This window comes from Pleurotus ostreatus (assembly GCF_014466165.1).
Source record: "Pleurotus ostreatus strain PC9 chromosome Unknown scaffold_3, whole genome shotgun sequence".
Classification (NCBI taxonomy): domain Eukaryota; kingdom Fungi; phylum Basidiomycota; class Agaricomycetes; order Agaricales; family Pleurotaceae; genus Pleurotus; species Pleurotus ostreatus.
Window position 1 is genome coordinate 1,841,473 of NW_023503158.1, and position 12,960 is coordinate 1,854,432.

At 51.1% G+C, this 12,960-nt stretch overlaps 6 protein-coding genes and 1 non-coding gene across 7 annotated transcripts; 3 read left to right on the forward strand and 4 right to left on the reverse strand.

Annotated features, from left to right (window-relative positions):
- Positions 1-74: 74 nt before the first annotated feature.
- NSP1 (FG-nucleoporin nsp1) lies at positions 75-2,162 on the reverse strand (the record flags this gene model as incomplete). Its single annotated transcript, XM_036774717.1, has 10 exons — positions 75-384; positions 434-636; positions 690-904; positions 955-1,014; positions 1,063-1,122; positions 1,174-1,242; positions 1,292-1,513; positions 1,567-1,602; positions 1,654-1,989; positions 2,048-2,162. 10 exons carry the CDS (start codon positions 2,160-2,162, stop codon positions 75-77), a joined length of 1,626 nt encoding a protein of 541 aa, XP_036633219.1.
- Positions 2,163-2,405: 243 nt separating this feature from the next.
- PC9H_005142 (uncharacterized protein) lies at positions 2,406-4,405 on the forward strand (the record flags this gene model as incomplete). Its single annotated transcript, XM_036774718.1, has 9 exons — positions 2,406-2,440; positions 2,508-2,574; positions 2,620-2,920; positions 3,055-3,164; positions 3,222-3,312; positions 3,371-3,717; positions 3,780-3,796; positions 3,851-3,998; positions 4,055-4,405. The coding sequence occupies 9 exons, from the start codon at positions 2,406-2,408 to the stop codon at positions 4,403-4,405; spliced, it is 1,467 nt and encodes a 488-aa protein (XP_036633220.1).
- A 148-nt stretch (positions 4,406-4,553) lies between these two features.
- Positions 4,554-5,949, reverse strand: RRP8 (25S rRNA (adenine645-N1)-methyltransferase; the record flags this gene model as incomplete). Its single annotated transcript, XM_036774719.1, has 5 exons — positions 4,554-4,685; positions 4,740-4,842; positions 4,895-5,265; positions 5,323-5,404; positions 5,462-5,949. 5 exons carry the CDS (start codon positions 5,947-5,949, stop codon positions 4,554-4,556), a joined length of 1,176 nt encoding a protein of 391 aa, XP_036633221.1.
- Positions 5,950-6,392: 443 nt separating this feature from the next.
- Positions 6,393-8,185, forward strand: PC9H_005144 (uncharacterized protein; the record flags this gene model as incomplete). The annotated part of the gene is made up of 8 exons (XM_036774720.1): positions 6,393-6,458; positions 6,510-6,670; positions 6,723-6,774; positions 6,822-7,232; positions 7,283-7,606; positions 7,665-7,719; positions 7,799-7,974; positions 8,024-8,185. 8 exons carry the CDS (start codon positions 6,393-6,395, stop codon positions 8,183-8,185), a joined length of 1,407 nt encoding a protein of 468 aa, XP_036633222.1.
- Positions 8,186-8,351: 166 nt separating this feature from the next.
- PC9H_005145 (uncharacterized protein) lies at positions 8,352-9,995 on the reverse strand (the record flags this gene model as incomplete). The annotated part of the gene is made up of 1 exon (XM_036774721.1): positions 8,352-9,995. The coding sequence occupies one exon, from the start codon at positions 9,993-9,995 to the stop codon at positions 8,352-8,354; it is 1,644 nt and encodes a 547-aa protein (XP_036633223.1).
- Positions 9,996-10,832: 837 nt separating this feature from the next.
- On the forward strand, positions 10,833-12,632 carry PC9H_005146 (uncharacterized protein; the record flags this gene model as incomplete). The annotated part of the gene is made up of 8 exons (XM_036774722.1): positions 10,833-10,895; positions 10,948-11,108; positions 11,159-11,210; positions 11,264-11,674; positions 11,725-12,045; positions 12,108-12,207; positions 12,267-12,418; positions 12,468-12,632. 8 exons carry the CDS (start codon positions 10,833-10,835, stop codon positions 12,630-12,632), a joined length of 1,425 nt encoding a protein of 474 aa, XP_036633224.1.
- Positions 12,633-12,794: 162 nt separating this feature from the next.
- PC9H_005147 lies at positions 12,795-12,875 on the reverse strand. Its single transcript has one exon. It is a non-coding gene; the product is annotated as a tRNA-Pro (tRNA).
- Positions 12,876-12,960: the final 85 nt, after the last annotated feature.

Genomic DNA, 12,960 nt, shown 5'->3' on the forward strand with positions numbered 1-12,960 from the left:
ATTTGTACAAGTACTTGTGTTATTAGGATTATGACCGTCTCGTAATGCATAACGAACAACAATGGAAGGAATCATCATCGTAACCCGAACCCTCTTGATCTGGTGCCACCTGAGTTGTTACCGGTGAGGTTGAGTCCGGAGCTCTTGACTCTGTTTTCTACCTCCGTCACTTTACCCTCAACCTCCTTCACAGAACCATCGATCCACTGCAAACTTTCTAGATGGCTGCTTAGTATCTGGGCGATTTGTGTCATAGGATCCTCGGCGCTGGTTCCATCCTTGGAACCATTGGATAACGACAGCCCGTTGACAGATTCGATCATCTGCGTGAGCGAGCCCGAGAGGTCGTCTAGTTGCGTATGCAAATCGGCTGCTAGCATATAGCTGAAAGCGACATTAATGAAGTGCGCTACTTGGAAATATGCAAACTTACTTTTTGTCTCGCTCGGTGTCAGCAGGGCCTGTATCCAAGGCTCTCAAACTGCCTTGCCCGCCGAGGATATCCTGCATTGCCTTTTCATAGGAATCGAGCGTTGAAGAAAGATCCTTTTGCTGCTGTTCTATATGATCCAGCGATTGATCGATCTCATTCTGCTCCCTCTCCACAGCCGTAACATGGCTGAACAAAGCAGCCAACTTCGAAATAAATTAGCACCGAGGAGTCATCTGAAGGAAAGATTGAGATTCACGCTTTTCCCATTTTCAATCAGGGCACGATCCCAGACGGCGATCTCGCCTGCAAATCGGTTGAAATCACGGACGTGCGTCTCGAGCTCGTTGGACCAGCGATTGACGATTTCTTCGATCGTCTTGCCTCTGAGCATGGATGGAGGTGGGACAGCAATTGCAGTGTTTGTGCTGCTCGATGCTGCTGCGCTAGCACCAGGGGCAGAAGTCGACGGAGCTATGTAAGGAGTCAGTCCTAGATCTACTTGGACAATTGAAAGTTAATACCAGCGGCATCCTTTGGTTTGTCTGTTCCAGGGGGCGTGGATGTGTTAGCTACGGGCGTTGCTGGATTCTATCGTCAGATGAAGCCAAGGAGAGCAATAGGTCGCTTACTTGGAGCGTCCTTTTTCTCTGCTGGTTTGCCGAACAAGTTGAACGCTGGCTGACTAGGAGCTGCGAAAGATCAAAATCACAGAAAACGTGAAGACAACATTTGGTGATTACCTGGAGCGGCATCTTTTTTTTCTGCAGTTGAGTTGGACCCTAAACTACCGAACAAACCACCTGAAGGAGCTATACGGAATTATTCACATTGATCTTGATAGCATACCGGATAACCTACCGGCGGCTGGGGTACTTGTAGTCTGAGGGGCATCTTTTGGAGTAGTCGTGGCTGCTGCTGGAGCCGCTGGTTTACCAAAAAGCCCGTTTCCAAACAGGCCGCCGGCTGGGGGTTGTGTATTGCTAGTCGTGGATTGCGGATTGGATGGTGGGTTGGCCGGTTTATTGAACCCAAATAGACCTCCCGATGGTGCGGCAGGGGCACTCGGAGCTGTAGCGGCTGCTGCGCTTGTGTCAGTAGCAGGGTCGTGCGGGTGATCGAAAACAAAGACATACCAGTTGAATTGCTAGTATTGGCTGGTTGTGCGAAGACTACCAGAAGAGTTCACAGATCGGACTTCGAGCAGCAACATAGATGCTCACAATTAGGTATACCAGCTTTGGGAGCTGTTGGAGTGTTTGATTCAGGCGCCTTCGGTAGGTTGAAGAGACCTTGTCCAAGCGTCGGTGCAGGATTCGTCGCGGTATTCGACGATGCGGCAGGTGTACCAAACGTTGGTGCAGACGGCTGGTTTGTGTTGTTTCCGAATCCAGAGAACAAAGACTGCGTATTCGACGCGTTTGAAGCAGCACCTGTATTTGATGCAGAGTTTCCAAATAAACCTCCACCAGCATTGGGAGCTGTCGAAGTGTTCGCGTTCCCGAAGAGATTTGATGTCCCAGAATTTCCAAATAGCCCAGTTCCCGTTGCTGGTTTCGCTGCACAGTCACCATCAGCGCCCGCGTCCGCGACAATGGGTCTTTCAGGTATACACACCTGCGCCAAAGAGATTTCCAGTACTCGGGGCGCCTGATGGTTGGTTCGACCCCCCGAATATGTTTGCTCCTTGGTTTGGTGCTCCAGAAGAGCTGTTCGTGTTGAAAAAGCTCATTTCAGTCGACTTGCGGTATGCTAGAACAACGGAATCAAGTTGCTCGTTGCCGCCGCGTCGCGTGAGCTAAGCGCTGACGGTTGACGTTGGGCGCTTATTATTGCACGTCGAGCCGTTCCGCTCACGGCTATGGTCAACTGATGTTTTGAATCATCAACTTTTGATGGCTTCAGACTTCGGATTGAAGTGCGTGTGCTACATTTCTTAGCCCAGCACATCCCCACAATTGTCCCCCTCAATATCATGGCCCACATCGCCCAAACTCGTACAGACTCGATGTGAATAATATTGAGCAAGCAGTCACTTGAGCAGCTTCAAGTTCTAACTTGTACTTCTATATGATAGGGCTACCGTATGTGACGAGGCCGTACCACGCCTTCCAGATGACTGGACTCTATGCGTCCACCCCCAAGTACGTCTCCTTGCAGTCTGGAATGATTTCGCTAATATATCACAGGGATTTATTTATTTCTACAATGCGAAATGCAAGGTCGTGATAGATGCTGATCTACGGGACACCGATATCTGTCGAAAGGCCACCGACCTCTGCTCGACGGGGCTTCCTGACCTTGCAGAAGGCACGGAGATGCATGTCCAGTTTTTGGACCACTTCTCCGGGAACGACAATCGGGTTGAAATGGAACCCGCTCCCTTGTGTCTCCTGGTCAACCACACACATTGCGTAGCCTCCTACGTATCTGGTCTACCTTCCGCTAAGAACGTTGACCTGAATTTGCTTCCGCTGGATCCAAATCAGTGTATGTATCCTCTTATTTTCGGCCCATTTCCGCTTGAAATGGTAGCCTCGAGGTTGCGGAATCCGCTGTACCTCAACGGAGGACCGGGAGCTCAATGTCATTGTTATTCCCGCTAACCTAACCTTGAACTTCAGTGAACAGACTGCGGCGGATGTACTGGAGCTATCTATGGAACCACCCTGCTCATACACCTCTTCCGGAGCGTGCTATAAAGGATGCAACAGATGCGATCACATGGTTCTATGTACGTCGGCTGCCTTCTCCTAGTCCGTTCCCACTGCTGAGATCTTCCTTCGTGCAGACGGACAACCTCATTTCTGGCAGGCGGAGCGTTGTACCTTTCTCCAAGAAAGAATGCGAAGAATTGAGCGAGGTTTTGAAGGGATTCAGCCGTAAATCCACCTTTCCTTCCATCCCTTGCCCAGGGGCCCTCGACTAATTAAATACTAGTCTCTCAAAGCGACGGATCTGTTGCCAAAATTGTGTTTCTAGCCTGGCTCCTTCGCGAAGTCTGCAGTTTCCGCGACGCGGAGCAATATGGGCAACTTACTCGTAAAGAAGGGAGCGATTTGCGCCTAGCCAGGCATGATTCCCGCCCTGTGGTCCGAAAGCCGGGGCAAATTATCCTTCCCGTTCTCGGCATAATCATGAACATACTGTTCTTCGGTATACCGTGGGCGTACCTGGCTCATATTGAAGACACCACGAAGTTCAAGGGACGCCTGGAATATATGCAAAATAATTGGGAGTGTTATATCAATCGGCTCGTTCGGGAATATTCTCATTTCTTGCTGATTGTGAGCTCTTTCGCTGCTACTCGCCTAGCTGAGTCGCTGCTTGCTAACATCGAGATTACCAGTCAACCGTGCTACTCTCGTGAGTTCCGGTCAACTTCATTGTATTTGGCCCCATTTAAGGCGCCCACCTCAGCGCGACGGTCAGTTTCTTGGCGATCGAGAACATCAACCAAGTGGCCCGTGTTGGTGCTACGATCTCTGCGTTCGCCTCTCTTGGTAGCATCATTGTCGGCGTCTTCTCAATCTGGAAACACCAAATCAACACCACCACTGGAGGTTCCGTGAGTCACCGCCTCATCTTAACTGAAAGTATTTCCATCTTATCTGTATTCCGTAGTTCACATACATGTACAATGCTCGCCAAAAGTTCCTCGGCCATCACGGACACGCCATGCTCCTCAGTCTGCCTGCCGTTCTCCTCATTTGGGCAATCACTACATTCACACTGGCTATGGTGGCGTACACACTGCAAGGGATCACTGATCTAGACGTATACGATCTGAAATCATCGTGGATAGTCGTCTGCTCGTTTATTGTCGTGTTGGTCTGCGTGTTCCTTGCTCTACATACCCTCACTACGTTGTGGAGTACGCGGAGACAGTCACCGGATGGCTTGTGGCGGAGGCTGAAGGTGTGGTGGTCGAAGCCAGAATTCAAGGCCAGTAAGAACGCGGGCGCGATGGCGTAGTCGCATAGAAAACTTGACGGTAGATACCGACGGACATACCCATAAACGGTAGGAGACGATGATGGACTATGTATTACACATGTACTTTTGCTTGCTCGTGGCTATTTAGATTGTTGTGGACGTATATCGTCTTGCATAGATAGTGGTATCAACGCCTTTTGTATTCGCAAGGCTTCAAGAGATTCGATTTCGCGTAGATTTCTTGCCATTCTTCGTCTACTATGGGTGCCCGAAGGATTTTTACGAAGGTGAAGAAGGTGAAATGCGAATTGGATTTGTTCTTCAAGTAGAACGTTAGCCAATAGATAACCCAGGAAACAAGGAACGAACTGACCTTTAATTCTTTCTTCACTCGAAACCCATATGAATTGATCAAAGCAACGAACTCCTTTACATCCTTGAACCGACTCGCGACTTCAGCGATTTTAAGTTCGCCACTGACAATGAATTAGTACACCGTGCTCATATATTTGTAATGAGTGAACGTACTCAGGTTTGAGTACCCTCCAAGCTTCGCGTATACAGTTCGGCCAATTCGTCCCCATCAAACTCAATGCACAAACAACCATGTCGACGACATGAGCATCGCCGGCACCGGGCTCACTATCGTCGATGGAGGGTTCAGAGCCTGGCAGGGGTAGTTTCGCACATATGTCGGCCTCGATCACGTAGGGATTTCGCGAGACCAAGTCGAAAGATAGGACGGTCAGGCCTTTGGGAATGAGTGATTGGGCAAGGACGGCATCACCGCATCCTAGATCTGCTATGACAAGTCCGGGGCGAGATGATAGTTCTTCTATGTAAACCTCGACGGGATTTGACGGCCAAGATTGGACTTGTCTACGGAAGCCAGAATGATACTAAAGTGACATGAACTGTGAACCGAAGATCCTATCAGACTGTCCCAAATAACATACCTCTTCAAACATCTGGGGATCCTCGTGCATCATACGACTGGCATCTGAGCTATGGCTCTTGTACAATGTCTCGTTTATCATCCTATATCAAGTATCTACAGTCAGATAAAGGTCATATCGGCACTGAAGAAGATATCACCTAAAACGCGCTCCATCAAGGCTCTGCCTCATGCGATCCTGCAAGGTCGTCAATTGGCCTCCCTCCTTCGACTTCTTCTTGGACGGCTTCGGTTCCTCGGCTGCATCCTGTTGTTGTTTCTGCTTCTTCTTAGGTGCAGAAAGACCCGCTTGCGCTTCGGTTGTGACTTCACGAGGTGCACTCTTTTTCGCGTTCTTTGGTGCCGCAGCCGTACTCGTTGCTGGAGTCGTGTCTGGCTTCCCCTCTTTTTGCGGCTTGCGGTTCCGTTTTGACCTAGCCTTTTTAGAGGGCTTTGGGTCCCGCGGGACTTCCGAGACAGCCTCCGCTTCAGTTGTTTTGGGCATCTTTCGCATGAGTTTGTCCAAATTGACCGGCTGTGCTACACCAGCATCGGGGTTGGGTCGTTTTCGCTTCCTCGACAAGCTGGTCGGCGCATTTGAAATCGGTGCGGACGGTACAGTCCAGCCGGGTACTTCGAAGAAAGCCATTGAGGTCGAAGGACGGTGACAGTTGTCCCCATTGTGGAAGGAGCGTCGATCGTCGGGCGCTTATTTGCATTTACGTCCTGGACTACCATCATCATGGTGGCAACAAATCCTTATCGTTCCACCTTCATTTACATTGCTGCGCACCGCAGCTAAAGGCTTAATCAGTGACTTCTTCCTCGAGGTCCGTCACGACCCATAGCCTGAGTACTGGCAAGAAGTTGGAGTCTTCTCTTGGGCTTGTTCTTCTCTATGTGAATCCAACCTCGAAGCACCCAAGGACCAATAGTTTGCGAGATGCAGGATTATCCGTGATCATCTACTGCCACTTCGAAAGAATCCGCAGTGATGAACGAAGCTTATGGCTCACCAGTCTTTGCACATATATACGTCGATATCAAGGGACATGTACTGCACAAACACCCTCAGTTCATACCTCTTCAATCATGGGAAAATTCACCCTATTGAGTGAACGCACGAATGGTGAACCATCTTCAAGTGCAAGCCTCCAAGTACGTTGCTCACATCGCTATTGTCTCCTCGTTGCTAATTCTTATCGGCAGGATGAATTGGAGCTTCTGGAAGATTGCCCCAAAGAAATACAGAGCAGTAAAGCACATGATACGACCACGGCTCCCCTTATTATGAGGGACGCGTATATTGCTGGTCTCAAAAATAATGGTGCTACACAATACGGCGTATTAGGCAAGACCCTCACCGTTCGGTTCGTACCTGGTCATATGTATAGTAGGAGGGGTACTGATTTTCACCATTAGCGGACCTCGCGCTGAAGATTCATTTGAAGACGACAGATTATATGTCAATACGGTATGCCCTCAGGCCGCCTTTGCTACGGTGCTAACCGAAGCCTTCAGAATGCTCCCTTTTCTGCCATCGTATGTGGCGTACAGGGATCCGGAAAGTCACATACGGTGTCCGTACTTCTGGAAAATATGTTCATTTCTGGCGTGGGCGCCATTGGGACGTTGCAGAAGCCACTATCCGGCCTCATTCTTCATTACGGAGAAGGCGGCTCAAGTGGGCGGCCGTGCGAAGTGGCTTGGCTCGCAGTATCCCGATTCAAGGCCGTCCACCCTCCGCCTGTCAAAGTCTATGTCTCTTCATCGTCGCTGAATACCATGCGAAAAATATACGCACCGCTCGGGAGTCATATTCAGGTAGAGCCTCTATGTTTCACGGAAACGGAACTCGACGCCGCGGCTTTTTTGTCCATGATGGCGGTGGGCAGCTCGGAATCCGCCCCCCTCTACATCCAAATTCTACTCGTGGGTATAATATCTAACTCCAAGCCACGTCTCTCTCACCATCTTTCTAGTCGATCCTCCGCGATCTGGGAGAGAACTTCACCTATTCCGCATTTCAGACTGAGCTCGACTCACGAAAACGCACGTTCAACCCAGCGCAGGTTGCTGGATTAGAACAGAGGATGTCCTTGCTCAAGGCGTTCATGTTTGATAAGAAGAAAAAACATCCCAAACAGACATCTCGATTTGCGCCAGGACAAATAACCATCATCGACCTCTCGGACCCTTTCACGGATTCTGCATCGGCTTGTGGTCTTTTCGAAATCATAGTACGGCTATTCACACGAGCAGAGGTCGGCACGGGTAAGGTTCTGGTGGTCGACGAGGCTCACAAAGTAAGTGCACGTAAGTTAGTTCTTGACTAGATGGAAGTTAATCTCGTACTCCGTACAGTACCTCACGCCGGGCGCTACGTCGGGCCTAACTCAGTCACTGTTGCGGCTTGTCCGTGAGCAACGACATCTTGCCATGAGGGTTATTATCAGCACTCAAGGCGAGCTCCTCCTTCCTGCATCACCGAGCCTTAGTCACTCATGATCAATCGCTTGCAGAGCCAACGGCTATCCCTCCCGTTCTCCTCGACTTGTGTATGATCTCCATCATGCACCGATTCTCTTCCCCTGCATGGTGGGATCATCTCGTCAAGCACGTCTCGGCTGATTTCTCTGGCCGCGAGGCTTTCGATAAAGTCGTCACCCTTGGGGTGAGTATTCGTTCTTATATCATCGTTTCCTCGCTGATGGTTCTATTAGACTGGCGAGGCTCTCATTATAGCTCCGTCTGCTCTTGGGTGCTTCAAAGAGAGAGGCTGGTCCGACGAGAGCACGGTGAGTCGTCTGGGACGCCGGTATATGATCATGAAGACGCGGGCACGGGTAACTGCAGATGGAGGGGCCTCCTTGCTGGTCATATAGTCGTACATACTCATTTTATTCTGATTTCTTCTAAATGTATCTCATAGATCTTATATTAGGTCTCCGTTTCAGCTGTTCTAAAGATTTCCCGTGGAAGTTGTCCCCACCGATTGGTTGTACTACGCCTGGCAATGGTTCTGCCGCTCCCTTTCATCCTAGTCAGAAGTTAAAACCCCAAATCAACCAACCCGTCGCGATCTTTCACAATGTCCCCAGTCTTGTAGTATTCCCATTGTTCACTCGCGAGTTGATCAGTCTTATCTCCATCCTCTCCGTCCTCTTCGTTCTCGCCCCACTCTCCCCCCTCCTCGTTTTCCATACCTCCTGGAAGCCGTATCCCCTGGACCCACTGGAAGAAATTATCCTCATCCCAAATCTGCTTCACGCGCCGCAGCTCCTCGCGGTTGTCTCCAAAGTACGCCCTCTCATGCGCCCTGACCGGGAAGTCGCGGTCGGGGAAGTTGATGAACGCCGCCTCCCCGTTCAGCGACAGCGGCCGTAGCGCCTTCTTCACCTTCGCGAGGAAGCGGCGCATGTCGCGCTCCATCCACTTGTCGACCCACTCCACCGTCACGTACGTGTGGAACACGGCGGCGCGCCAGAAGAACGCCGAGTCGGTTGGCTTCCTCTCCGTCGCCTTGCCCCCGGAGTGGATCCAGGTGACGAGGAAGTTCACCTGCTCGCCGGCGAAGTCGGCGCGGAACGATGCCATGAGATCGCGGATGATGGCGGTGACCTTTTGGATGGTGTCCTTGTTGTCCTTGGTGAACATGAAGGAACTGTACAGCTCGTACGTCTTGTTCGCGGGGTACGCGCGCTCGGTCTCTTCGAGCCACTGGTTGACGAGCGTCTCGTAAAAGAAGCGCGTCGACTTTTCGGGGAGGACGCGGCGTTTGAGCTGGACTTTGAGTTCTTCCCGCTTGAAGTGCTCGTCGATCACGCGATCGTATTCGTACTTGCTGCCATCGAAGGCGACGGTGAAGCGGACGCCGCCGAGTGACCCGCTCTGCCGGAGGTCGCATATCCAGGTCGTGTCGATGGTAATCTTGTTGGGCCAGTCGGTGGTGTAGAAATCGTTCATGGTGGCGATGACGTCGTCGGTGAACCCTCCTTTGGGGAACCACTGATACCGCCCGGCGACGACCATGCCATACCTGTTCTGCAGCTGCTGGACCTTTGACTTCAACTTGACCACAACACCAAAGTTACCGCCGCCTGCGCCACGGAGGGCCCAAAAGAGTTTGCCCTTGTCGGATGTGGGGTCGTCTGTTTCTTTCACGGTGACCAAATTTCCGTCTGCAGTTACAATGTCGGCCTCCATCAGAGTGTCGCTCCCCATGCCGAAGCTCCGTGTGAAGGGGCCAAGACCTCCTCCGAGGGTGAAACCGCTGACACCGACGGTAGGACAACGGCCACCGTTGATGATGAAGCCATCATGCCCACCATTAATGAGTGTCCCGTATACATGACCCCACTGACAGCCGGCATCGAATGTGACGGTCTTTGTCGCGGACTTCATGTCGAGCTCCACCTTTCTCATCCTCCTGAGGTCAAGGGAGATGCCCTTAAAGGCAGTAGAGTGGCCGGCATAGGAGTGGCCGTTACACTTGATGGTAATTTTGAGTTTCCTCGACTTTGCTTCCTTGACGATAGTCTGAACGTGTTCAGCGGACTCTGGCTGAACGACACATTCAGGTCTTGAGAAGCGATACAAGAGGTTTGAGGTTGCGATGGCGTGATCGTAAGCTGATTGGCCTGGCTCGAGGACAGGTATACCTTGGGATTTGAAGGCCTCGATGGCTTGATCCATGTATTGGAGTATTCGAGACGATACGACTGGGTGAAGAGGGCGAACTTGTTCTAGCTTGCTGTATTGCAAGAGGCCTTATCTGAGTCGCATGCGAGGAACCGGTCGCCAGCCCTTGTATTATACGGCCCCAGGCACTCTATTCTCAGAGGCTCGCTTTCATCCTAGACAGGTACAAAAATGTCAGCCGCATAGTATCTATGGGGGAAGAGCCTTCAAGCAATTGATTTTGTACCTGCCTCTACATGGGTTTGGCCAATTCTGTACAAATGGCGACCGTCAAGACTCGAGAAGCAGGAACCGTCCATCGCGGTAGATCCTAAGTGTCCAGTCGGAGTTAGTCGCCGAGGGATCGGAGTCACACGCACGTCCTGTCACATCAGGTGAGGACAAGGTCCAGCAGCCTCCTGAACGCGACTCACCACTGCATCGTGGTAGAAACGTTGCTAGAAGGCTGCTACTAGCCTCACTGCAGGCTACAACACTGCAAGCTCTTATCGTTTTCCCTCCGTTTGCTGTGCTGCGCCAGCGCACCGCAGCTCGAAGCATATTCTATCTTATACTTCTCCAAGTTACATGAAGAACACGACATACTGGGTACCCTATGAGTCTTTCAAATCTAGCTGGGAACACCTTATTTGACCAGATATAGTACGGAGCGATCAAAGTTAGCTTGCAAAGTTGATGCTAGCTGCGCATTCATGGAGTCCCAGAGTACGGAAGCATCATATCAGCTTCTGGCGTATATATACTTGGATGTCCTGGTCGTTGCGATGCTCAAAACATCCCAGCTATCTCTTACATTGAATTTCTGTCTACTCGCTCTTCAAACTTCTAATCATGGCCGCGAATTTGACTTACCCAGGAAAGAAATATGTAGTTGACGAATCCTTCGACCTCGGGGTACGTTGTTCGCTTCCTGTATCAGCTACTCGTTGCTAATGTTTATTGGTAGGACGAAATGCAGCTGCTGGATGGATGCCCGAAGTCCATGCCGAGCAGTGAAAGTCACGACATGAACACAGCACCACTCATGATGAGAGACGCGTACATGCTTGGCGTTGGTAACAATAATACCACGCAATACGGCGTCCTGGGCAAAACGCTCACTGTTGGGTCAGTTTCCACCTATGTATACGGTACGAGTGCTCATATCGCTGCCTTAGTAGTCCGAATGGCTACGAATCGTTCCAAGACAGCCGGCTATACGTCAACACTGTGCGTCGCTTAGGGCTGGTTCTTCGACCTACTGAGTCAGGCTTATATTTCAGAATGCTCCCTTCTCCGCTGTCGTGTGCGGTGTCCAGGGCTCCGGAAAGTCGCATACCGTGTCAGTCATGCTAGAGAATATGTTCATTTCGGGCGTCGGTGTCATTGGAAAACTACATAAACCTCTGTCTGGCCTGGTCCTTCATTACGGAGAAGGCGGCACCGGCGGGCGACCGTGCGAGGTGGCCTGGCTTGGGGTGACGAAGTTCAGGACCGTCAAGCCGCCGCCAGTCAAGGTATACGTATCCCCATCATCTCTCAACACTATGCGCAAAGTATACGCACCATTCGGCGGTCAAGTGCAAGTAGTGCCTTTATGTTTCACGGAAGCGGAGCTCGATGCAGACGCTTTCCTGTCAATGATGGCGGTGGGCAGTTCGGGCGGGGCCCCGCTTTACATTCAAATCATACTTGTGGGTGACATGTCTAGATTTCAGCCGCCTCTAGCTCACCGTCTCCTTAGTCCATCCTTCGCGATTTAGGAGAGAAGTTCACGTATTCCGCCTTCCAAACCGAGCTCAACACTCGCAAGCGCACTTTCAATCCGGCGCAGGTAGCCGGGGTGGAACAACGGATGTCCTTGCTGAAAGCATTCATGTTCGACAAGAAGAAACACCCGAAACAAACATCTCGATTCGTACCAGGCCAAATCACCATCATCGACCTATCCGACCCCTTCATGGATTCCGCGTCGGCTTGCGGACTCTTCGAAATTCTCGTACGGCTATTTACGCGCGCGGACGTTGACACGGGCAAGGTGTTGGTCGTGGACGAAGCCCACAAAGTGCGTATTCGCAAGTGAATTTCGGATGTTAGCTGACGTTCATTGTCTCGTACTGTACACAGTACTTGACACCGAGTGCTTCCTCTGGTCTGACTCAGTCACTTCTGGGTCTCGTCCGCCAGCAACGTCATCTTGCCATGCGAGTTATTATAAGTACACAAGGTGAGTTCCTTCTCAAGCCTCTCATCGTGGATAATCACTAATGGATCGATCGTTTGCAGAGCCCACCGCCATCCCTCCCGTGCTCTTGGATCTATGTATGATCTCCATTATGCATCGGTTCTCTTCGCCCACCTGGTGGGAACACCTCGTCAAACACGTATCAGCGGAAATCTCAGGCGGCGAGGCATTCGACAAAGTAGTGATGCTGCAGGTAAGCAGTTCCCATGCCGTCGACATTGATTTTTTGCTAATCTATTCAGACGGGTGAAGCGCTCATCATAGCCCCTTCTGCGTTGGGGTGCTTCGAAGAGGACGGGCCGTCGGGTCCGAGCATGCCGGTTAGTCGTCTGGGACGACGTTACATGATCATGAAGACTCGTGCGCGGGTGACTGCAGATGGGGGAGCGTCTTTGCTTGTCGTATAGACTTGCGGGGTCGTATGCATAATCTGTTTCCCTATTTTCCATCCGTACCATGTATGTACTCAAGCTTTGATTGGCTCGCCGTTTCATCCTCGTATTCAATAATTATTCCGCTCACTAACACCCGAAACGAAAGCAAGGACAGTGTGATAAGTGGTGCAAAAAGGGCCTCACTGGGAGTTGAACCCAGGACCTCCTCGAATCAGGAAACCCAAACGAGGAATCATACTACTAGACCATAAGGCCGATGGAATAGAGTTCTATGATACTGTCCACGTAGACTTGGAAACCTTCCGATGATCCGACCCCTATCGCGCCCCTACACCACCTT